Here is a 23,610-nt window from a genome sequence, read left to right as displayed (position 1 = left end):
TTTGGGGGTTCTTCCCATTAGCGAGTCTTAAATCTGGGGTCCAATAACCAAAATTTTGGGGGTACTTATATTCGCACAAAATCGAGGAAGAATTCCCTTTTCCAGGCCCCAAATCTGGCAACGTGCTTTCCAGAATTTCTTAAATTTAGGGGCTGCTTCCTTTCCCTGCTCTTTCAAAATCTGGGAGTGCACCTCATTTTCAGAGTCTACCGAAAATGAGATCCAAATCCTGAAATTTTAGGATACATATTTGTGTTTACACAAGGGAATTCTCTGCTTTTTCCAGTCACTCTGTTCTTGGGGTTGCACCGTTTTTCATGAGTTCTCTAAATCCGACCACCTTATTTCCTGGGGGAGATTTTCATATCTGAAAGTGTATTTGTTTCCTGTGCCCTCCAGATGTACAGTATGCACTACTTTTGGTTACACAATTCTCAGGGTGCAGCCACCTTCCTGGTGCTTGTTAAATCTGGGACGGCGCACCTTTTTTCTGAGTTCGTTCATTTCCATACGATGGTCCATGGTTCCTGAGCTTTTCTGCCATCCAAGATATTTTCTTTCCTCAGCTTCCTTCCCTCTTTGGAACCCCGTTTCCCTTTAGGTGCTCTCCCTGTTAGGGCAGTGCACCTATTTCCTCTTCCTTCCTCTGGTGAATAAATATCTTCAGCACCACACTTTCTCTGCTTCTGTGGCCTTTTTTCTGTGCACACTTCCTAGTGTTACCTCCTGAAGTCCCCTCCCCCTAGGGGAGGATCTCCCCGCCCATCCTAAAGGGGTTGCCTGCATGTTGTCTCCCATATGTCTGCTTTATCTTTTACTTTTCTGCTAACAGGAACTCTTTTCTCTTGGCTTGCCCTATCCCCGGGCATTTTTCTGGTTTCTTTCTTTCTTTGGACACTGCTCTGCTTACTGGTGGCTGTAAAGATTTTCCCTTTTCCTCCCCTTGCTCTGGAAGTGGCTTCAAGTCCAGGGCTGCCGGACTCCCCAGCACTGGATTTAAACTGGAAAGGAATCCCCTTGCATTTCTTTGGTTATTCACAGGGCTCTTAATCCTCCTGGTGGTTTGCTTCCTATAAGATTCTGGTTAGATGGGTACTGTTTTCTCCTTTGCTTTATTTCCCTTCGTTGGAAAAAAACAAAACCAAAAAACCCTCAAGAGATTCTTTAGTCTTGCTTCCAACTCATACGGTTCCTCCCTACATTGGCTTTTTTTTCTTCCTTTTATCAAGAAAGGGGGTCATTTGGAGGAATCTCGTGGTCACTCTTTTGTTGTTGTTGTTGTTCCTGGGGGAGAAGTGGGAGATGGATATTTACCTCTCCCCGTAATCCTCTCACTTATCTGCCAAGCCTTGCCCCCAACCCCCTCCTTAAAATCTGCAAATGTCTGAGACTTCTCCTCTCCTAAGAGCCTCTCAGTAGGTTCTTTCTTTTGTATTTCCCTCTGTCTTTCCAGATCTTACTCAGGGCTTCTCAGCGGGAACGAACCAGATTAATTTCTCCACAGCTGGAATCTCAAGTGCTTATGGGATAATGACACCTCTGACCTTTCTCCCTTTCGGGAAGTACTTGAGTGTGCAGCTGTATGAGGCCTCAGTGCGGGAGAGAGTTTGAGCCCGAGAAGCTACCCTGGCAGGACAAGGCAGAAAAATACTGCATTTTCAGGACCACGTCCTTCTGAATCTCATTTGAAGATTGGATGTTTGCCAAGCACCTGCTTCTTAGGGATGCTGGGGGATTTAATGATACTCCCAGGAACCTGTAGGAATTAATGGGGCTTGTGGTGAAGTGCTCTGAACTCAGTGTTGGAACTTGAATAAAATGAATCATTATTGTATTTTCAGAACAACTAAGCTGTTTTAAATTTGATGTGCATGAAAACGCTAGAGCTGTGTTATTTCAGGAAGTGAAATGGATCCCACATTTATATCATGTGGTCATTAGTAAGTACCAAATTCATTAAAAAACATTGGAGGTCTGTCTGAGCAGTACCTAATAAAATATGGTATACAGAAAGTGAACAGGTACTTTGTCTCTTATTTGCCTGTTTGGTACTCTATCTGTATAGTGCTATATATAGTCCACCCTTAAAGTATTCTGCACCAGTGCTGCTCAAACTTGAATGTGCAAATAAATCACCTGGGGTGGGGAGTGTCTTGCTAAAATGCTGATTCTAATCCAGTAGGTTTAGGGTGGGGCCTGAGTATATTCTTTTCTAATTCCCAGGTGATGTTAATATTACTGAACTACACTTTGAGTAGTTAGGTTCTGTGCACAAAGTTAAAGATTTCTCTTTGAAAATAGGAAGGTGGTGGTTAGCTTTAAGCTGGGATATTATTTTCCATTCTCTCTTTATCTAGATGCGCATTCCTTAGAGTTTGTACAAGTCCCCTTTGGAGGACTACTATTTATATTCATTTGTAGTTATTCTAGCATTTAACTTTTAAAATCATGGCTGGAACTTCTCCAGGAGTTTGATACCTATGTATTTTGTCAAATTTAAATGCTTAACTATTTCTTGGGACTTCCCTGGTGGCGCAGTGGTTAAGAATCCGCCTGCCAATGCAGGGGACATGGGTTCGAGCCCTGGTCCGGGAAGATCCCACATGCCGTGGAGCAACTAAGTCTGTGTGCCACAACTACTGAGCCTGCATGCCACAACTACTGAAGCCCGCATGCCTAGAGCCCGTGCTCTGCATCAAGAGAAGCCACTGCAATGAGAAGCCGGCGCACTGCAACGAAAAGTAGCCCCCGCTTGCTGCAACTAGAGAAAGCCTGTGCGCAGCAACGAAGACCCAACGCAGCCAAAAACAAATAAATAAACAAATTTATGTAAAAAAATAAAAAATAAATAAATAAATGCTTAACTATTTCTTGATTGAAGGTAAATATAGCCCTTGACATAAAATCATTCTAGTGAATCCCATGTAGTAATCAGCCAGCTTGCCTCTCTGGTTCCTCATCTATTACCCTACCATGGGTAGTGATTCTGAGATACTCCAAGTCAACAGGGTCACAGGTATTGGAATTTCCAAGGAGTCCTTCTCGATTTTCTAGGTCCTGGAAATGGGCCTGGGAGATGCAGGTGCCTGGACCCTGCATGGAAGCCACTGACTTGTCTCTGTATGGAGCTTCACAAAGGTGAATGCTGGTGGGAATATGACATTATTCTTTGGTGGGAATCATGGCTTATGATGCTCTCTCTCCTTTTGTATCCACATCTATTTTTAAGTCTTAGTGGGTTTTTCCTTTCTAAGTGTCTTAGATCATCTGTACCTATTTCCCTGGCTATCACCTGTCGTGGCCTTTTCCCAGCATGATCCTATTCTGGGCCCTAATCAGGACAAACCTGAATGACTAGACTATTTTGTGTCCTGATCCTCTCCCTTCCCCCCATCCCTCACATGAGTGTCAGATAGATCCTCTTCAGTAACGGATTTGATCTGGATTTGGCTCTAGTCCCAGCTCCTCCACTCACTGTGAGACCTCAGGCAAGTTACTTAATACTACTGGACCTCATTCTCCTCATTTGTAAAGTGAGGGGCTGATTATCTCCAAGGTCTACCCTGCTCTGAGCCTTTGTCCATGCCTTGCTTAGAAACCCAGTGTCTGTGGGAGCTTGTAGCAGATCTGATTTCCTTCACGTGCTCTTTTGGGCATGCTGCCAATCATTTCCATGTCCGAGTCACTTCTGCCACTGCCTCTTTTCTAGCCGAGGCAGCCACCTTGTCTTCACACCCAGCTTCAGCATTCTTCTGCCTCCGTGTCCTCTGCCATTTCCATGCTTTATTTCATTCAGAACTGTCTAAGCTTCTCAAAGAAGTCTTCTTTGAATTCTCCATTCAATGTTAGCTACTTCCCTGAATCACTAAGAGGGAGTCTGTAGTTGACATGCAATTTTGTTTATTTGAAAGTTCTCTTATCTGATGTGTATTTTTAAAATGTTTTTCCCTCCTCCTCACCCCAGCTTTCTTTTTTGCTTTGAATTAGCAGAGTAGGTAGAATGAAATTTAAAAATGAAGCAGGTAGTGTGCCTTTGGCTGGAGTTTGGGGAAAGTGAATGTAATGCGTTTAGCCATCTTCTCTCAAGGTCTCAAGGAAATCAGCTAGCTGGTTCTTCATCCTGGATTTTAAAGGTGCTTAAACACCCTATCAAATTTGAAAGTGTATCCTAAGTTCAAACTTCATTTTTTTAAAACAAATTTATTTATTTTATTTATTTATTTTTGGCTGCATTGGGTCTTCGTTGCCTGCGCGTGGGCTTTCCCTAGTTGCGGCGAGCGGGGGCTACTCTTCCCTGCGGTGCGTGTGCTTCTTATTGCGGTGGCTTCTCTTGCTGCGGAGCACAGGCTCTAGGCATGCGGGCTTCGGTAGTTGTGGCTCGCGGGCTCTAGAGCGCAAGCTCAGTAGTTGTGGCGCACGGGCCCAGTTGTTCTGCAGCATGTGGGATCTTCCCAGACCAGGGATCGAACCCGTGTCCCCTGCATTGGCAGGTGGATTCTTAACCACTGCGCCACCAGGGAAGTCCCCAAACTTCATTTAAAAATTACTTCTAAATGCTCTTCCTTCTAGGAACACACTCAGCCACAAAACCTGACAAGAAGTTGCTAAGGACAATGATAAGAAATTTAAATTTTAAATAACTTCAGTGAGTAAAGCTAACAATTTGAGAACACCTGATTATTCTCAAGGGCAGCTGCTGATGTTGCCTGGAAATCAGGGATCAAAGATGTATATAACCTCCTAATCCCCCTTCCTCATCTTTCTAGGAAGTGATGGGATGTTGACATGTTTCTTGATAAACGTTCTTTTTTTTTTTTGATAAACATACTTTAAACCAAAATGTGTGTTTAGTCAGAGCCTCCTTGGTTAGATTGTAAGCTTAGAGAGGGAGGATGCTGTCCCTGTCTTATTCATCTCAGCAACTGACCTTTACAGGTTGTTGATTAACTTTGGGGTAACCTGTTGAAAATTGAAACCTTGATTTGTAATAATGCTGTGACAACTTTGCTAGATCTTGTGCTAGGTATCAACTGTCCTTTGCTTTCTTTGGCCAAATAATGGAAGAGGTGAGCTTGTAGAAATCCCGTAAAATTTTAGCAGCTGGGTATGAGTCACCAAACATAAATAGGGCAGTTGTATGAAAGGGAGGTGGTTCCTGAATCAGTGGACTTAGGGGAAGGAAGAAGAGGAGGGGCCTGGGAAAGGATTTTAAATGATGGTTTTATTTGATAAGAGCTTTTCCCTTGTCAGGAACATAATCCTAATATTTTAAAGACTGACTCCCAGGCATCTTAGATGATGTAAGAGGTCTCATCTTGTCCTAGTAGAGACCTGATTTTCAAGAGGTCTCTTTTTCCTGTGGAAAAGGCACGTGGCTAGGTGGATTGACGTGCCTTCCTTGCTTATACAGGTGCTGGGATTTATAGGTTGTGGAACCCTAGCCTGGAAATGTGGGCATTTTAGTTAACATTTTTTGGAGCACTCTGTTAGGTCTTATTGAATCTTTACAATTTTTCCATTATCCTCATCTAATAGACAGGAAAACTGAAATTAAGTAATTTATTTGTCCAAGGTCATTTGGCTAATGACCCAGGTTGCTTTGCCTGCAAGCCTGGTGCTCTTACATCCTCCTCTCTACAGCTGCCTTACCTTTCTCCCTCAGGGTTGGAATAAGTCACATTAGTCACAATATCAAACAGGTGGCAGCCTGGAACGCAGGACCGAGGCACTGTTGAGAGAAGAGTTGGCCTTGCCACCTCATCTCAGATTCTGTTCCTGACTATGTAAACATCCCTTAATTGTAAAAGCCAAACTCTCCCAGCTGAGGCTGCATTTCTCCCCTTCTTGAGGCCCCGGTGCATGGCTGGTTTGGTCTCCTTGACAGTCTCTAAGTCTCATGGAGTGGTGAATGCTGTCCAAAGTGCTTTGATGAGTAGGACGTCGGTCATGCTGTGACCTATATGAGAATTACACATCTGCAATTCAGAAAGGCAAGATAGTTTAAGAGGCCACCTTTCATGTCCAGGCTGCGTGGTATGTGGTGGTGAAGGACCAGAATTTGGAGGCAGAACGCCCGAGTTTGCATTCTAGCATCTGCCACTCTGTTGGGGCTACATGTCATTTGGGCGTGGGGCTCAAACGTCTTGGGACTCTCCCTGTAGCACAGACATTGGAGGCAGACTTCCAGCATGGCAAGTTTCTAACATATCTGGACCTCTGTTTTCTTTCTCAAGTATCATCATAACTACCTCACATCTATCATTGTAAGTATGAGTAAATGTTACCCTTGTCTCTCCATTTCCTAATCTGTAAAATGGGAATAAGAAAATGTAATTTATAAGATTATTAAAACTTGGTGAGCTGTGAAGAGTTGAGTATATGTTACCATTATTTTGTTTTATTCCTCTTACAAAATGTTTGTAAAATCCCCTATATTAATTGTGTTTTTTTTATAATTGAAGTATAGTTGATTTACAATGTTGTGTTAATTTCTGCTGTACAGCAGTGATTCAGTTACACATATATATACATTCTTTTTTTTATATTCTTTTTTCATTATGGTTTATCATAGAATACTGAATATAGTTCCCTGTGCTATACAGTAGGACCTTGTTGTTCAAAGGCCTTATTTTTTTCAATTTTCTAAGTTTTTTGGCCGCGTCTTGCAGGATCTTCGTTCCCGGACCAAGGATCAAACCCGGGGCCCCCTATCCACTGGACTGCCAGGGAATTCCCTCAAAGGCCTTACTTTTGAACGCAGTATAAATACAGTGGGTTTTGGAGGAGGTCCTGTTTCTCAAATCCCAGCTCTTCCTCCTAGCCAGGTGACCATCGGCAAGTTATTTGCTCTAAGCCTCCTTTCCCTCCTCTGTAAAATGGGATAATACTGCTAACTTCTCTGCATTGTTGGGAATGAGATATTTGTCAAGGATTTAGCCTGTGGTGAAAACTCAGTAAAAGCCACTTTCTGGTGTTAATAATAAAGACCAGTAACAAAAGTTGACTGTTGAATAATTTTTATTTATCTTTAAAGCCCCATGGGCAGTGAATCAGTTGTAACTTAGGAAAATGTCTTTGGAGGTCCCCTGGGGTAATGACTCTATCTCCAAATTATTTTCATTTGTAATATAGTGATGCCTCAATTAAGGAATCCTGTAAGAACAGTTTAGTCAGGTATATTTAAAAAAAGATTCCCTTCCCTAAAAGGAACCCACACAAACCTGCTCCAGAGCTGCCTTCCGCCATTTATAGACTGGAGCCCTCCCTGTGACTGAAAACCGAGTACAGCTTTTCTTAGACTCCAGGGGCAGAATTGTGGTCTGTCTTCAGGGGCCTCGTTCCCGGTGCTTTGCCTTCCTCTGCCTTCCCCCATGGAGTGATAACAGTTCCTGCATTTACCTGTGGATAGCATTTCTCAAAGAGCCTCCATATCATTGTCTCCTTGAATCCCTACATCCCTTAAGGTGGGTGATACAGGTCTCTTTCCTGTCTTTCTTCCTGTTTTGCCAATGAGGAAGCTGAGGTTATCTCATTTAACAAGCATCTGACTGCCAAGTAAGGGCGCTGCTTGTTAGTTGCTGGGGGTGCGTATGAGGAGTTAAATGCCTGAGGAGAGAGAGGCTCAGAAACAGGCAATTTCAATGTAGGGTGCTGGGTTGTGGTCCAGATGGCAGGCAAGGCTGCCATGGGCGAATAATGGAGTGGGCCCTGGCCCAGCGCCCTTGGCGAGGTGCTGATGGCTGAGCCCAGTCTGAAGGACCAGGCAGAGGAAGCAGCACTGCAAGGAGTCTTGGTATGTGGGCGGCATGAGGGCTTATTGTGTGCTAGACTCTGTGCTAAGTAATTTTTATCTTCACAGCACCTGTATGAAGGTATGAAGTAGGTACTGGTACAGTCCCCATTTTACGGATAAGGAGCCTGAGGCTCAGAGAGGAAATGACTTGTGCAAGGTTATCTGGAAAATGGTGGAGCTGGGGTCCAAACCCAGGCAGTCTCATTTCGGAGTTCTGGCTCATAACCACCATACGCCGCTGGCCCTCTGCTGAGCTTGTCTGCTCCTCTCCTTGTAAGCTCCCGTTTCTAACAACCCCAGGTTTGGTTTGGTCATAATGGCTAGCTCACTGATGGCCTTGATGCTGCACTAGTAGTTTGAAGTCTGTTCTGTAGGGGAACTACTGAGCTTTTTTTTTTTTTTTTTTCTTCATTTGAGATATAATTGACATGTAACCTGAAGTGTTTTAAACAGAGGAGTCTTATTAGATTTGTGCTTTAGAAATACTACTGTAGCAGCATTGATGAAGAGTAGCCACAGTGCAGTAGTTGGCTAGTCAGATTACCTGGGTTCAGCTCCTTGTCCCAATACTTGGTAGCTTTGTCATTTGGGCAGCTTACTTTCTGAACCTTAGTTTTTGCACCTCTGAAACAGGAATAATAGTAATCCTCATTACAAACCTATGAGGTAGATGCTAAATGAGACGATGTGTATGTAAAGCACTTAGAATACTGTATGTCATAAAATAAGCACTCAGAAGTCAGTTTGTAAGACAATATTGATTTGGATCTGGGGAGGGTGTGGCTGGAGGTTTTGAGCTCCATTGAGAGTTGTTGCGGTAATTGGATTAGAACTGATGGGGACCTGAACTCGGCAACCACTGGGCAATGGGAGAAACCTAGAAGTAGATGTGACAAAATGGTGACTGAGAGTGAGATGCAAGGGTGATGCCCATGTTTCTAGCTTGGCACATTGGCCAGTCTTGGAGCCTTAAACTGTGATGGGGAGAAAAGGTGAAGGAACTTGTGAGGATAAGATGATTAGCTCGGTGAGGTTGAGTAATGTGCCAAAGGTCATTTAGCAAATATATTCTGGAGTCAAGCCTGGGCACTAGGCCCTTTCCATTGTTTCTGGGAAGATCCGCTGATTTAACCAATTCATTCTCAGTAATTCGGAATGAACCTGTGTTTGCTGTCTGTCTGAATTTTAATTGTGTAAGGAAAAGGTTGGCTCTTAGAGAAAGTATTTCAAGTGTCTGGGAAGAGGGTAAGGGAATTTTTTGGGGGGGCCTTTTTCTTTCTTCCTGCCTCCTTACTTTCCTCCCCTCTTCCCTTTGTTTCCTTCCTTACCCTCTCAAGTGAAAGAGGCTAATTCAGCTCTTTTAGTGTGACTTGGGCAAGGGCCTGAAGGAGTGGTAATGGTTGGGTTTAGACCCAGTCTTCTTTTTTTTTTTTTAATTATTTGCTTTATTTATTTATTTTTAAATTTTATTTATTTATTTATTTATGGCTGTGTTGGGTCTTCGTTTCTGTACGAGGGCCTTCTCCAGTTGCGGCAAGTGGGGGCCACTCTTCATCGCGGTGCGCGGGCCTCTCACTATCGCGACCTCTCTTGTTGCGGAGCACAGGCTCCAGACGCGCAGGCTCAGCAATTGTGGCGCACGGGCCTAGTTGCTCCGCGGCATGTGGGATCTTCCCACACCAGGGCTCGAACCCGTGTCCCCTGCATTGGCAGGCAGACTCTCAACCACTGCGCCACCAGGGAAGCCCTAGACCCAGTCTTCTTTCTGTGTTGTTGAGGAGAGGATAGTGATGGAGGGGCCCTAGCTCCTACTTGAACCAACTTGTCACTTCCCTAGGACTAAAGATATGCTCTTTTATGTTCTTTGTATTGGATACTATTTGTTAATATTGCATAATAATATTGACTGTAATCCTTTGTGTCTGATGTCCTTTTTGCTAGTGCTGCTGCTATCACGCAGCCATTTTATCACCAATATTGAATATTTAGTGTGTACTGTGCTAAGCACTTGACATCCGTTAGCTCGCTTATCCTCAGAATCCCAGGACGTAGGGGTTATTAATCTGCTTTTATAGATGGGCAAACAGAGGGAGGCTCAGTGATTTTTCTCATCTTCACTTAGCCAGCAATGAGTGGAGCCAGGATTCGCCAGAATCTGAGTCTGAAACCTGTCTGCTCCCATCCCTAAGTACTCCCTGGCCTTCCTCCAAGACAGAACTTTGGCAGAGTCCCCTTGGAAGCTTCCTCCTGTGAGACGTAGGTGTCACTGGACCTGCTGATATTGTTTATGCTTTTCTGTAACAGTGGTGAGGGCTGCAGGGAGCATCTCCACCTCCTAGGCTCAGGGCTGTGAGGGGAGCGGAGCTCATTCCTTCCTGAGGCACCTTGCCTCTAGGACTTCCCCTCTACCTAGAATTCTCTTCCTCTGGATCTTCACATGGTTGTCTCCTTGTCATTTATTTATTTTAAAGGTAGATTATCTATCTCCTTGTCATTTATTTATTTTAAAGGTAGATTTATTTATTTATTTGTTTGTTTATTTTTTTATGGCTACATTGGGTCTTCGTTGCTGCGCGCGGGCTTTCTCTAGTTGCGGCGAGCGGGGAGTACTCTTGGTTGCGATGTGCAGGCTTCTCATCGCGGTGGCTTCTCTTGCTGCGGAGCACGGGCTGTAGGCGCGCCGGCTTCAGTAGTTGTGGCTCGCGGGCTCTAGAGCGCGGGCTCAGTAGTTGTGGCGCATGGGCTTAGTTGCTCTGAGGCATGTGGGATCTTCCCGGACCAGGGATCGAACCTGTGTCCCCTGCATTGGCAGGCGGATTCTTAACCACTGCGCCACCAGGGAAGTCCCTCGCCTTGTCATTTAGATCTCTGCTCAGACCTCAGCTCCTCAGAGTTCTTTCTAACAGCCTTATCTAAAGTGGTCCTGCCGTGTCACTGGCTCACATTGTTTTGTTGGGTTTTCCCCCACAGAACATAGCCTCCCAGAAATGATCTTATTTGTATTTGTGTTTATCATGTTCCTGCCTTCCCCACTAGAGAACAGGGCCGGGGGTGTCTCATCCTCCCAGCATCTATCTCCAGCACCTGGCACATAGCAGGTACTCAGTAAATATTTATTGAATGAAGGAGGCATAAAGATGGTTTTTTTAAACATTTTTAAAAAATTTTTTATTTATTTATTTTTGGTTGCATTGGGTCTTTGTTGCTGCGCGTGGGCTTTCTCTAGTTGTGTTCTCTAGTTGCGGCGAGCAGGGGCTACTCTTTGTTGCGGTGCGCGGGCTTCTCATTGCGATGGCTTCTCTTGTTGCGGAGTACGGTCTCTAGGCGCATGGGCTTCAGTAGTTGTGGCTCGTGGGCTCTAGAGCGCAGGCTTAGTAGTCGTGGTGCACGGGCTTAGTTGCTCCACGGCATGTGGGATCTTCCCGGACCAGGGCTCGAACCCCTGTCCCCTGCATTAGCAGGAGGATTCTTAACCACTGTGCCACCAGGGAAGCCTGAGGCATAAAGATTTAAGCTGGTCTTTCACTTGCAGTGTCCCTCAGTTTGAAAGGCACCATCACCCTTTAATGGAGGTTGAATTGCAAGCCTGGTGTAAGCACTATTAGATTATTGTAAAGCCTGTTCTGTAGTTTCTGGTGGTTGACATTCTTTCTAGAGTTTATTTTCCCTTAACCCTGTCTAGAGCCGACTCATTGAAAGATCTTGTTCCATGCCCACCTATCACAAATTCTTTGTTACTTTGAGCCCTCAGTACCTGTCCCCGAGCACAATGCAGTTGCTGAGACAGGACCTCCAGTTACCATGGCTACAGTACTCTTAAACCTCTCCCAAAATAAAATCCAGGGTCCATGTCAGTACAACATTAAATATAAATGCATTAGGAAGTCAGAAAATTCTGCTGCCGTTTTTTGAGTACCTACTTTGTGCTAGACATATAGGGGCTTTGCAAATCTTTCTTTTTTTTTTTTTGGCTACGCTGCACAGCTTGTGGGATCTTAGTTCCCTGACCAGGAATCGAACCCACAGTCCCTGCAGCGGAAGCACGGTCTTAACCTCTGGACCGCTACAGAAGTCCTGCAGATCTTTTCCTTTTAGCACCCGAGATTAATCGGGTGCTAAAAGGGGCCATTAATCCTCATTTGATGAGTTAAGAAAGAGAATCCGAAGATGCAGCTCATAGACTAACGTGTGGTAGTGGTTAAGAATCTGGAGCTGCAGGGCCTAGATTCAAATCCTGGCTCAGCCCCTTTCTATATGGGTGTCCTAGGGTGTCCCTCACTTTTCCCTGTTCCTCTCTGTTTTATCTTTACAACGAGGATTAATAATAGTACTTGTCTCTGTGGTGGTTGTAAGGATTACATGACTTAACGTTTGTAGAATTAGTTATTATTACTATTGTCAGTGTTTCTTATGTAGGTCTTGTTCTGCTCTCCTTTTGTAAGGTTGGTTCACATCTTTATCATTTTAGTAGCTGAGTAACATTCTTTATTTAATTTATTAGGCATCTATTGAGTATCAGTCATTCCTTTCCCTAATGGAGCTTAAAGTGTAGACCTACTACATTAGGTTTTATTTAAATATTCTCTTACTATTATTATTTTTAATATTTTTATTTATTTTTTGGTTGTGTTGGGTCTTCATTGCTGCGCGCGGGCTTTCTCTAGTTGCGGCGAGCGGGGGCTACTCTTCATTGTAGTGTGTGGGCTTCTCATTGCCGTAGCTACTGTTGTTGTGGAGCACGGGCTCTAGGCATGCGGGCTTCAGTAGTTGTGGCTCGTGGGCTCTAGAGCGCAGGCTCAGTAGTTGTGGTGCACGGGCTTAGTTGCTCTGCAGCACGTGGGATCTTCCCGGACCAGGGATTGAACCTGTGTCTCCTGCATTGGCAGGCGGATTCTTAACCAATGTGCCACCAGGGAAGTCCCTCTCTTATTATTAAACATGTAAGTTATATCTAGCTTCCCCAGCATCGTATGTAAAGAGCTATTGTTTTTTTCTCGTTTTCACAAATGATTTATTTTTATCCTGGATTGTATCCTTCTGATTGAAATTACTGACTCCAAGTGTAGAAGCAGTTTTACAGCTTGTTCCTTTCTTCCAGATTGAGGTATAAAAAGATGGCCATGGTCAGGGCCTCAGGCAGTGGGTCAAGTGTTCCAGTTTTCTCACAGCTGGGCCATTCTTAGGTGTTGTCCTTTCTGAAAGATTAAATATTTCTGCTTGCTATAATGGTGTAATAATTCTGTCACAACATTTGAAAAGCATCCAATTGCTTCATCTTCCTGTATTCAAACTATGTTTATGTTTAAAGGCATGAGTATAAGCATAGCATGGACTTTGGTAAGGGAAAGAGGAAGGGCCTTCAAGAAATGGTTTGTCTACCTCTGGGAAAATCCTGTTACCTGTGGTAAGAGACATGTCTCCTGCCTTGGAGGACCTTGAAAGCAGTTAGCCCCTCTGAACCTCAGTTTCCTTTCTGTACGATGGGAATATCACATTTAGTCCTAACTACATCATTTGGCAGTTGTGTAGGTCCAGAAAATAGTGTAAGGATGAAGGCCTTTTACATATTTAAATAATCTTTTTTTTAAAGATATGAAGAAATTTAAAGAAGTAATTCAAAATTAAAATTTTACCAACTAGATAATCCCTGCTGACAATTAAAGTAAAAACAAAGAAGTACATTATTTTTTTAATGTATTTTTAAATTAATTAATTAATTAATTAATTAATTAATTTATGGCTGTATTGGGTCTCCGTTGCTACGCGTGGGCTTTCTCTAGTTGCGGTGACCGGGCTTCTCATCGTGGTGGCTTCTTTTTGTTGTGGAGCACAGGCTCTAGGCGTGTGGGCTTCAGTAGTTGTGGCGTGTGGATTCTAGAGCACAGGCTCAGTAGTTGTGGTGCACGGGCTTAGTTTCTCTGCGGCAATGTGAGATCTTCCCGGACCAGGGCTCGAACCCGTGTCCCTCGCACTGGCAGGCAGATTCTTAACCACTGAGCCACCAGGGAAGCCCCAGAAGTACATTCTTATGGTTAAAAAATTCTAACAACACAGAAGGGTAAAAAATGAGAAGTCAAATTTTCATGCTCCTTTCATTAAGGGAACTACTTAAAACAGTTATTTTCTTCCTTCCAAGAAATAATTTTATGCATATACTATAATAGATCTGTCTGTTTGCATTAAAGAGATAATACCAGACACAGGCCTCTACACCATGCCTGTTTTATTTGACATTGTATCTTGTAGATGGCTCCATATCAGCATCTACAGATTGCCATTTTTAAAAAATTTAATTAATTAATTAATTAATTAATTTTTGTCTGCATTGGGTCTTCGTTGCTGTGCTCAGGCTTTCTCTAGTTGCGGCGAGTGGGGGCTAGTCTTTCACTGCGGTGCTCAGGCTTCTTATTGCGGTGGCTTCTCTTGTTGCGGAGCACGGGCTCTAGGCACACGGGTTTCGGTAGTTGTGGCTCACGGGCTCTAAGAGCGCAGGCTCAGTAGTTGTGGCGCATGGGCCTAGTTGCTCTGTGGCATGTGGGATCTTCCCGGACCAGGGATCGAACCCGTGACCCCTGCACTGGCAGGCGGATTCTTAACCACTGCACCACCAGAGAAGCCCAGCCATTTTTCCTTTTAATAGATGTACAACATTCCATTGTATAGATGGCCATAATTCATTTAACTAGCCCTCTGTTTTGATGGACATTTTAGCTGCAGAAATTACAAAACTATATTGTTCATCCTTACAGGTAATTTGGCAGACTTTGGGGGATGTATCTGTCGGATAAGTTACTGGCAATGGGGACTGCTGGGTTGCAGGTATTTGCATTTTGTAGATAGCGCCAAGTTGCCTCTAGAAAAGATTTTCCAATTTATGCTTCTACCAACAGTGTATAAGCATCTTTTTTTCCTCATCCCTGAAGACACTGGGTATTTTACCTTGAAATTTTTAGTCTGAGAATTGAAAAATTGTTATTTTGATTTGCATTTCCTTTAATTTAGGGTGAGGTTATGTGGATAATATAATATCACATGCTTATTAGACCTTTACATTATTCCCCGCCCCCCCCCCCCAACCTCCCCCTTCCCTGGGAACCTGCCAGTTCTTACACTTTGCCCATTTTTTTTTTTTTAAATAAATTTATTTATTTATTATTGGCTGTGTTGGGTCTTCGTTGCTGCACGCGGGCTTTCTCTACTTGTGGCGAGCGGGGGCTGCTCTTCGTAGTGGTGTGTGGGCTTCTCATTGCGGTGGCTTCCCTTGTTGCGGAGCACAGGCTCTAGGCGCGCAGGCTTCAGTAGTTGTAGCACGCGGGCTCAGTAGTTGTGGCTCGCGGGCTCTAGAGCGCAGGCTCAGTAGTTGTGGTGCAGAGGCTCAGTTCCTCCATGGCATGTGGGATATTCCTGGACCAGGGATCGAACCCGTGTCTCCTGCATTGGCAGGTGGATTCTTAACCACAGCGCCACCAGGGAAGCCCATACGCTTTGCGCGTAAGTGAGTTAACTTTTTTCGTTCTTGGTTTGTATGCACTCTTTGTTAATAAAGGAAGTTAGCCCTTTGGTCATATGTGTTGCAGTTATTTTCTCCCAGTTTGTTGTTTGTGAAAGTGCCCTTTAAACTGTATTATACAGTGTACATTTAAAGTTTTCATTGTCATTGATGCAGGGGCATTGACTGCCTATACTGTATTTAAGGAAATAAACTGGGCTCTCTGTCTCCTGTGTAGCAGTGAGCTCACATTGTAGGAAAAGTTGTTTAAAAAAAAAATTTTTTTTTGCCATGCTCCGTGGCTTGCGGAATCTTAGTTCCCTACAGGGATCGAACCCATGCCCCATGCAGTGGAAGCGTGGAGTCCTAACCACTGGACCACCAGGGAATTCCCTGTAGGGAAATTTGAATGTAAAGGAGTAGTTTGAAGTCCTGCCAAGGTCTTTAAGTGGAATCATTTGTGAATACAGATTGCATCAGATTTTTTCTCATAGTTTTTCTGGATGTCCATACTAAACATATTTCCTTTTCCTATTCTGGAAGCTAGAGCTTTTTGGTAGAAAAAAACAGGCCCTGAAGAATGGGTAAGTTAAAAGCTACAGAATCTTAGCTCTCTTGCCTCTTGAGAAAAATTTGTGTTTAAAACTAAATGTGAAGCAACGAAGACCCAATGCAGCCATAAATAAATAAATAAATAAATAAAATAAATTTAAAAAAACTTAAAAAAACCCCTAAATGTTAGAAGTAAAAACGTACTTCTTATGTAATCTTTTAAATTCCTGCTTCTGTCTTGAACTCTCTTTTACTCTTTAGTAGATTTGTCAAATTAAATTGAGACTTTGCGGTGATTGTCCCTCACCTTGCCCTTTGTTAGAGCTCCTTCCTCTCTTCTCAGATTTGTGTTTGTCTTCCTGGGTGGACTGGAGCTGCGACTGAGTTGGATTTCTGATTCCTGATTTCCAGCACAGTGCCTTACTGACAGTGCTCACTAATGGTTTGTTGAATGAATTAACGTGAAATTTAAAAACAAACTCTGCCATCCCCAGAGGAGTGGAGGGAAGATTTGGGCATGGGTCATAAAAGCCAGATTAGTCCTTAGTCTTGTTCTGTGTGATAACAGATAGTGAAGCTTCAAATAAGTGGCTCAGGGACTTCCCTGGTGGCGCGGTGGTTAAGAATCCGCCTGCCAGTGCAGGGTACACGGGTTCGATCCCTGGTCCGGGAAGATCCCACATGCCGCGGAGCAACTAAGCCTGTGCACCACAGCTACTGAGCCTGCGCTCTGGAGCCAGCATGCCACAACTACTGAGCCTGCGTCCCGAAACTACTGAAGCCCGTGTGCCTAACATGCTCTGCAACAAGAGAAGCCATCGCAATGAGAAGAGTAGAACCCGCGCACCGCAACGAAGAGTAGCCCCCCGCTCGCCGCACAACGCAACCATAAATAAATAAATAAAACAAATAAGTGGGTCAGAGTTGCAGTGAAACAGGTTTCAGTTCATGATAAGGAAAACCTTCGACAATTCAGCCTCAAGAGGAATTGGTTTTCTTGAGCCATTGAGAATAATTTGCTCATTTTCATTCACTGCCTTGTTCCCACACTCCTGTATTTTAATGGAAGGCATCCTAGGGAAGTTGTGTGGTAAAAGAATTAATTCAGAAATCAAGCAGACCTGGGCTTTTGTTCTGGGGCTGGTCACTTAGCACCTGAACCTTAGCCCAGTTACTTTAAACCTAATTTCTTCATTTGTGATAACAGAATTATTAGTAGCTGCAAACTATGTAGTCCTTACTTTGTACCAGTGTTCCTTAAATGGATTATCTCATTTAGTTTTCACACCCACTGCCTGGAGATAGGTACTATTATCACCATCCCCATTTTAGGGAGGGGAAACAAATTCAGAGGGATTAAGTAATTTACCCAGATTCATTCAGCTAATAAAGGGTGGGGCTGAGGATTAAAGGCCAAGCATTTAATCCTATTACATTACACTGTATTACATGACATCTATAAAAGGGAGCTGTCTCCCTGCATGAAGTCTGATAAATACTAGCTGCTCTGGTGAGTTTTCTTTTTAATTTAAAAAAATTTATTTATTTATTTATTTATTTTTGGCTGCATTGGGTCTTCGTTGCTTCACGCAGGCTTTTCTCTATTTGCGGCGAGCAGGGGCTACTCTTCATTGCAGTGCGCGGGCTTCTCATTGCGGTGGCTTCTCTTGTTGTGGAGCACGGGCTCTAGGTGCACGGGCTTCAGCAGTTGTGGCACGGGGGCTCAGTAGTTGTGGTGCACGGGCTTAGTTGCTCTGCAGCATGTGGGATCTTCCCGGACCAGGGCTCTAACCCGCGTCCCCTGCATTGGCAGGCGGGTTCCTAACCACTGCGCCACCAGGGAAGCCCTACTCTGGTGAGTTTTCAGTGCTCTGTCTTTATTCTTGTCTGGCTTCACCTTTTCATATAATCTGAGAGGTGAAACTATTGGTATACATGAAGTCAAAAATAAAAAGATAATTTGAGGTGGTGTTTCTCGTAAGTCAAAGTGAAGACTCTTCTACTGATTGGATTTACTTGTGTCAGCTATCATATCTCATTTTCCTGGAGAGTGTGAAGAAGTATAGCCAGTCAAACCTCTGACTCTCCCTTTGCTAGGGTCCATATAATCCAAATACTCTTACTTGACGTAGCTTTTCAGTTTATTAGGTTTCAGATTCCTTAGTTACGACTGTCAACCATTCCTTTCTTGGTCTGATATGCTTTGTGCGTTCTCCAATATCAGCCCTTCAGAATGAGTTGTTTAATGTAATGGATAGCTCATCCTTTACATTACATATATTTTTTCTTATGGAAAATTTCCATTATGAAAAACAATAAATTTAGGAAACTGTTTAAGAGGAAAAGATCACTTAACCTTTTTTTTTTCTTCCTGTCTTTTTTTTTTTAAGTGCACATGAATTTTTATTTGAGCTCAAAGGGGTATAATTTTACATCCTGCTTTTTCATGTAATATATTGCAAGAAAGTGTGATGGTATTACACATTAGATATGAGGACCCACTTTTTTTTTTTTTTTTTCCATTTTTAATTTTTTTGGGCACACTGCACGGCTTGCGGGATCTTCGTTTGAACCCGGACCCAGGGCAGTGAAAGAAGGCTCTGAGTCCTAACAACTGGATGGCCAGGGAATTCCCATGAGGTCCCACTTTTGTGATTATTCCTCATTCATCCATTGCAAAGTTTGCCCTCCTGGTATGAGGCAGATACTGCCCTGGCAGTGCAGGCTGTTGGGTTCCAAAGTTCAGTGGGAGAGAATTTACTCAGGGATAGCCTTGCTCTATGGAGGTCGCCTGCTCAAGTGCCGCAAGAGCTCAGATTGGCTACATCTCCATCAGAACCACCACTAGCCCCTAAAAATAAATTTTACTCATATAGAAAATGACCATCAATTCCAGTACCAAAAGGCTCGATAAAGAATTGGGAAAATATATCAATAAATTGTCAGAATGTACTCAAGAATGGGTAGAAATATAAATAAATCAAAAAATATATAAATAGATCAAAGAATGAATAAATAGATCTTTCTTGTCCAGCCTTCCAAAAGTAGGGCCAGAAATCAGCATTCAGCTTTTGTTCGCTTCCTTTGTAGCACTTAAAATTCATAGCAGTTACAGCTTGCAGTTAAGTCATTTGTCTGTTTACTGGCTACATTTTTGTTTTCCCCCAGTAGACTGGAGGCTTCATGAGGCCAGGAACTGCGTCTCTTTTGGTCTTGACGACTGTTTTCCTAAATAATCTCTCAGCAGGTATTTGTTGCATACTTCAGCAAATGATTAAATTTAGTTCTGAGAGTGATTGTTTTTTTGGTGTTCTGAGAGGTGCCCCTTATAGGTGAATTCTTGGTAAGCAGTGTTGAGGGAGGGTCTCTTTACAGTTCCAGAGACTACAGGATGCTGCATAATAGAGAAGGAGGAACCAGTGGAGGACACACCTGTGTTAGGATGAGGGCAGGAGTAAAGGAGGGCGCTGACAGGGTTTCCTGGAGCTTTGTGTTTTGAATAATGCCTGTTTGTCTTTTCTGTGTAGTGAGTGTTACTCCACTCTGGGCAGACTTTGCCTAAGTTTCATAAATATTTAATTGGCTTTTTCAGGAGAATAAAGGCAGCCCCCGTTGATGACTGAAAATGACAAAGCATCCACCTAACAGACGAGGAATCAGCTTTGAAGTGGGAGCCCAGTTGGAAGCCCGGGACCGATTAAAAAACTGGTACTTTTACATTTTTCTGTTAATTAAATCCCTTCAGTAAAGGACTTTTGCCAGCACTGATAAAGAGGGGCAGCCTGGGCTTTTCTGTAGTGTTTTCCTGCTCCCTGACTCTTGGAAGGTGGAAGGAGACTTAAGTCTAGAGCTGTCCTTTGTCTTTGGTGCCGGGATCCCTGTGTTAAGGGGACCATCCTGTTATATTTGTTTCCCTTCTCTGCCTGTTCATCTGAAGGAGTTATGGGAAGAAGAAGCAGGAGTGGCTGCAGGGAAGGGAAGATTAATAGTGGCAGCTTTCTTGCTCTTGGCTGCCTGTCTGAAAGATCAGGGATGGAAGAATGAAGAAAAGGGGTTAGATTGGAACAGCTTGTGTGTTGTGAACAACTCCTCCTGTTTTCTGGGTGTATTGTTGTACAGTTGAAACTCAGTCATCATATTTTAGGGATAATTAGATTCAGAGGCTGAGAGGTTGTAGTCCCGACTTTGTCATTGACTTGTGACCTCTGGCTGGTAATTAACCACTTTGAGCATCAGTTTCCTCTATAAATGTGAGTACTAGTAATATTGACCTCACAGACTTTTTTCTGAGAATCAAATAATAGGATATGTTGGAAAAGGCCTTATAAACTGTAAAATGATGGTTGTTGTTGAGGATATCCTAGAATTTAGTCATTTGTTAATGCTTAAGGTGAAAGTGGGGGTTTCAGAACTCAAACCTTTCTGTGAATTTTCATAAGGAAGGGTATAGTGCTCTTGAGGGTTATCTCAAAATAGGCTGACCAGCTCCTGGGGTGTAGGAAGAGAAGATGGGAAGGGAAGCAGGGGAAATGCCTGGGGTAGAAAGTGTCTCTGCTGCCTTTTGGGGCTGGGAGATTTGATATAAAAATTAGAGACACTTTGAACACCTAGTTGTTTTTAGGCTGTTTGTATTTCTATAATTATTTCCCTTTTTTGGTTTCCCTCAGTATTTTTTTAAGGCAGCTTAATCAAGAGAAAGAATTCTTTTTAAATTTGGGGGAAAAAAATAAAATATAGAAAAAGTTTAAAAGTACAGCTAACTATAAAATAATCTGTGTACTTATCACTCAGAATTACTGAATATTAACACTTTTATTTTACTTATATTTTAAAAAATAAAGGACATAAAACATTTCTGGTATAATGGAAGTACCTTTTATACCCTTCCCAATTCAGTTCCCCTCCTGCATTCCTTAGAGGCAGCAAGCGTCCTGTAGTTAGTTCTGTCCTTTCTGTCCATGTTTTACATTTTTACTGTATGTATCCATAAATAATACTAGTTAGCATCACTTTGGGTATTTTTAAAAAATTCCTATAAGTGTTCTCATTGTTTCTCTCCTGTATTTCATGTTTTTGTGATTTACCCATATTGATATGACATATTCATCCTAATTTCTTATTTATTTATTTATTTTTGGCTGCATTGGGTCTTCATTGCTGCATGCGGGCTTTCTCTAGTTGTGGAGAGGCTACTCTTCATTGCGGTGCATGGGCTTCTCATTGCAGTGGCTTCTCTTGTTGTGGAGCATGGGCTCTAGGCGTTTGGGCTCAGTAGTTGTGGCTCGCAGGCTCTAGAGTGCAGGCTCAGTAGTTGTGGTGCATGGGCTTAGTTGCTCTGCGGCATGTGGGATCTTCCCGGACCAGGGCTCAAACCTGTGTCCCCTGAATTGGCAGGTGGATTCTTAACCACTGCACCACCAGGGAGGTCCTGTGTGCAAGTTTCTATGTGGACATAACTTTTCAACTCATTTGGGTAAATACTAAAGAGTGTGATTACTGGATCATATGGTAAGAGTATATTTAATTCTGTAAGAAACTACCAAATTGTCTTTCAAAGTGGCTGTACCATTTGGCATTTCTGCCACCTAGGAATGAGAGTTCCTGTTGTTTCACATCCTTGCCAGTATTTGGTGTTGTCAGTGTTTTGGGTTTTGGCCATTAAAATAGGTATATAGTGGTATCTCATTGTTATTTGAATTTGTGATTCTCTATTGAAATATGTCAAATATATTTTCATATACTTATTTGCCATCTGTATATTTCTTTGGTGAGGTGTCTGGTAAGGTCTTTCGTCCATCTTTTAATTGGTTGGTTGTTGCTTTTCTTTTTTTGTTGGTTGTATTCTTATTGTTGAGTTTTAAGAGTTCTTCGTATATTTTGGATAACAGTTCTTTATCAGATGTTTCTTTTGTAAATATATGGGATTTAAGGCCATGAGACTGGATGAGCTTTCTAGGGCTGCACTGTCCAGAAAAGTAGCCACTAGCCACAAGTAGCTATTTACATAAAATTAATTCAGTTCCTTAGTCACCCTAGGCACATATCCAGCGCTCAGTGGCTAGTGGCTACCGTATTGGAGAATGAAGACATAGAAAATTTCCACTGAGAAGGTTCCATTGGACAGTGCTGATTTAGGGAGTCAATATAGATTAAAAGGAGGATTGACCCCTGGTGCCTTCCAGTGTCTAGATGTTAGCAGATGAAGAGGAACCAGCAAAAGAAACTGGGAAGGAGTGACCGTTGAGGCAGGAGGAGATCCATGGAGGTGTCTAGAGCAGCGGTCCCCAACCTTTTTGGCACCAGGGACTGGTTTCGTGGAAGACAATTTTTCCACAGACCAGGGTTGGGGAGGGGGCAATGGTTTAGGTGGTAATGGGAGCAATGGGGAGCGGCAGATAAAGCTTCGCTCGCCAGTCCGCCACTCACCTCCTGCTGTGCAGCCCGGTTCCTAACAGGCTGTGGACGGTAATGGGGTGGGGGAGGGGTGGGGGAGACTTGACCCCTGCTGTAGAGGACAAGTGGAAAAGGTGTTTCAAGAAGCAGGGAGTAATCACTTCAATCTTGTGATGCTGGTAGGTCACATAAAATGAGGATTGAGTGACTGTTGACTTGGTTACATCAAGGTTGTGGATGACCTTGACAAGAATTGTTTTAATGGAGCAGTGGGGACAAAAACCCTAATTGGCATGGGTTCAAGGAAAACAGGAGAGAAGGAACTGTGGTGTGATGCAAAGTGGGAGGAATCGGCCATTGATAGGAGCAGATAGTTCATTTATTATAAGGGGAAGAGGGAAACTGGGTATATAGGTAGAGATGAAGGTTTACTTGTAGAGTTGGTGATGGGAGCATGTGTTTTTTTGTATTTTTAAATTGAGGTATAATTTACAAACAGTAAAATCCACTCTTTTCAGTGTATAGTTCCATGAAGTTTGCCAAACTCATACAGTCATTCATGCATGCACCACCATAATCAAAATGTAGCATTTTTATCACCCCACAAAATTGACTTGTGTTCCTTTGTAGTCAACCTCTCCTGCAGCCTCCAGCCCTTGTCACCTACTGATCCGTCCTCTGTCCATATAGTTTTGCCTTTTCCAGAATGTCGTATAAATGGAGTCATACAATATGTAGCCTTTTAAGTTTGGCTTCTTTCACTTACAATGCATTTGAGATTCATCCATATTTTTGTATGAATCAGTAGTTCCTTTTATTGCTGAGTAGAATTAAATCGTATGAATGTATAGTTTATCTATTTACCTGTTTGAAGAAATGAATTGTTTCCAGTTTTTGGTGAATATGAATGAACATGAATACAGGTTTTGTGAGAAAGTACGTTTTCATTTCTCTTGGATAAATATCAAGGTGTGATTGCTGGGTCATATGTTAAGTGTGTGTTTGACTTGATGAGAAACTGCTGAACTGTTTTCCAGTGTGGCTGTTCCATTTTGCATTTCCACCAGCAATGTATGAGAGAGTCCCAGTTGCTCTGTATCTTTGCCAGCCCTTAGGGATTCTTTTCTTTCCCTCTTTTTTAGTTTTTATTTTTAAAATTGAGATATAATTTACATACCATTCACTCTTTCAAAGCATACAAATCAGTGGTTTTTAGTATATTCACAAAGTTGTACAACCATCACCACTCTCTGATTCCAGAACATTTTCGTCACCCCAAAAAGAAACCGCATATCTATCAGCAATCACTTCCCTTAGTTCTCTCCAGCCCTAGGCAACCACTAATATACTTTTTGTCTCTGTAGGTTTGCCTATTCTGGGCATT

General features: G+C 42.9%; 1 protein-coding gene across 4 annotated transcripts in view; it reads left to right on the top strand.

Annotated features, from left to right (window-relative positions):
* Positions 1-23,610, top strand: part of PHF20 (PHD finger protein 20) — a 134,015-nt gene that overhangs the window by 732 nt on the left and 109,673 nt on the right. For all 4 annotated transcript variants that reach the window (XR_009703173.1, XM_061208296.1, XM_061208295.1 and 1 more), the window contains exon 2: positions 19,426-19,541. Coding sequence is in view for 3 of the 4 variants with exons in the window: in XM_061208296.1 (XP_061064279.1) it covers positions 19,459-19,541 (83 nt within the window). In the remaining variant the exon portion in view is untranslated. The remainder of the gene's footprint in view (positions 1-19,425; positions 19,542-23,610) is intronic.

This window comes from Eubalaena glacialis, chromosome 13, assembly GCF_028564815.1.
Source record: "Eubalaena glacialis isolate mEubGla1 chromosome 13, mEubGla1.1.hap2.+ XY, whole genome shotgun sequence".
NCBI lineage: Eukaryota > Metazoa > Chordata > Mammalia > Artiodactyla > Balaenidae > Eubalaena > Eubalaena glacialis.
Note: the sequence above shows the minus strand (reverse complement) of the source record. Positions and strands in the feature narration are given on the sequence as shown.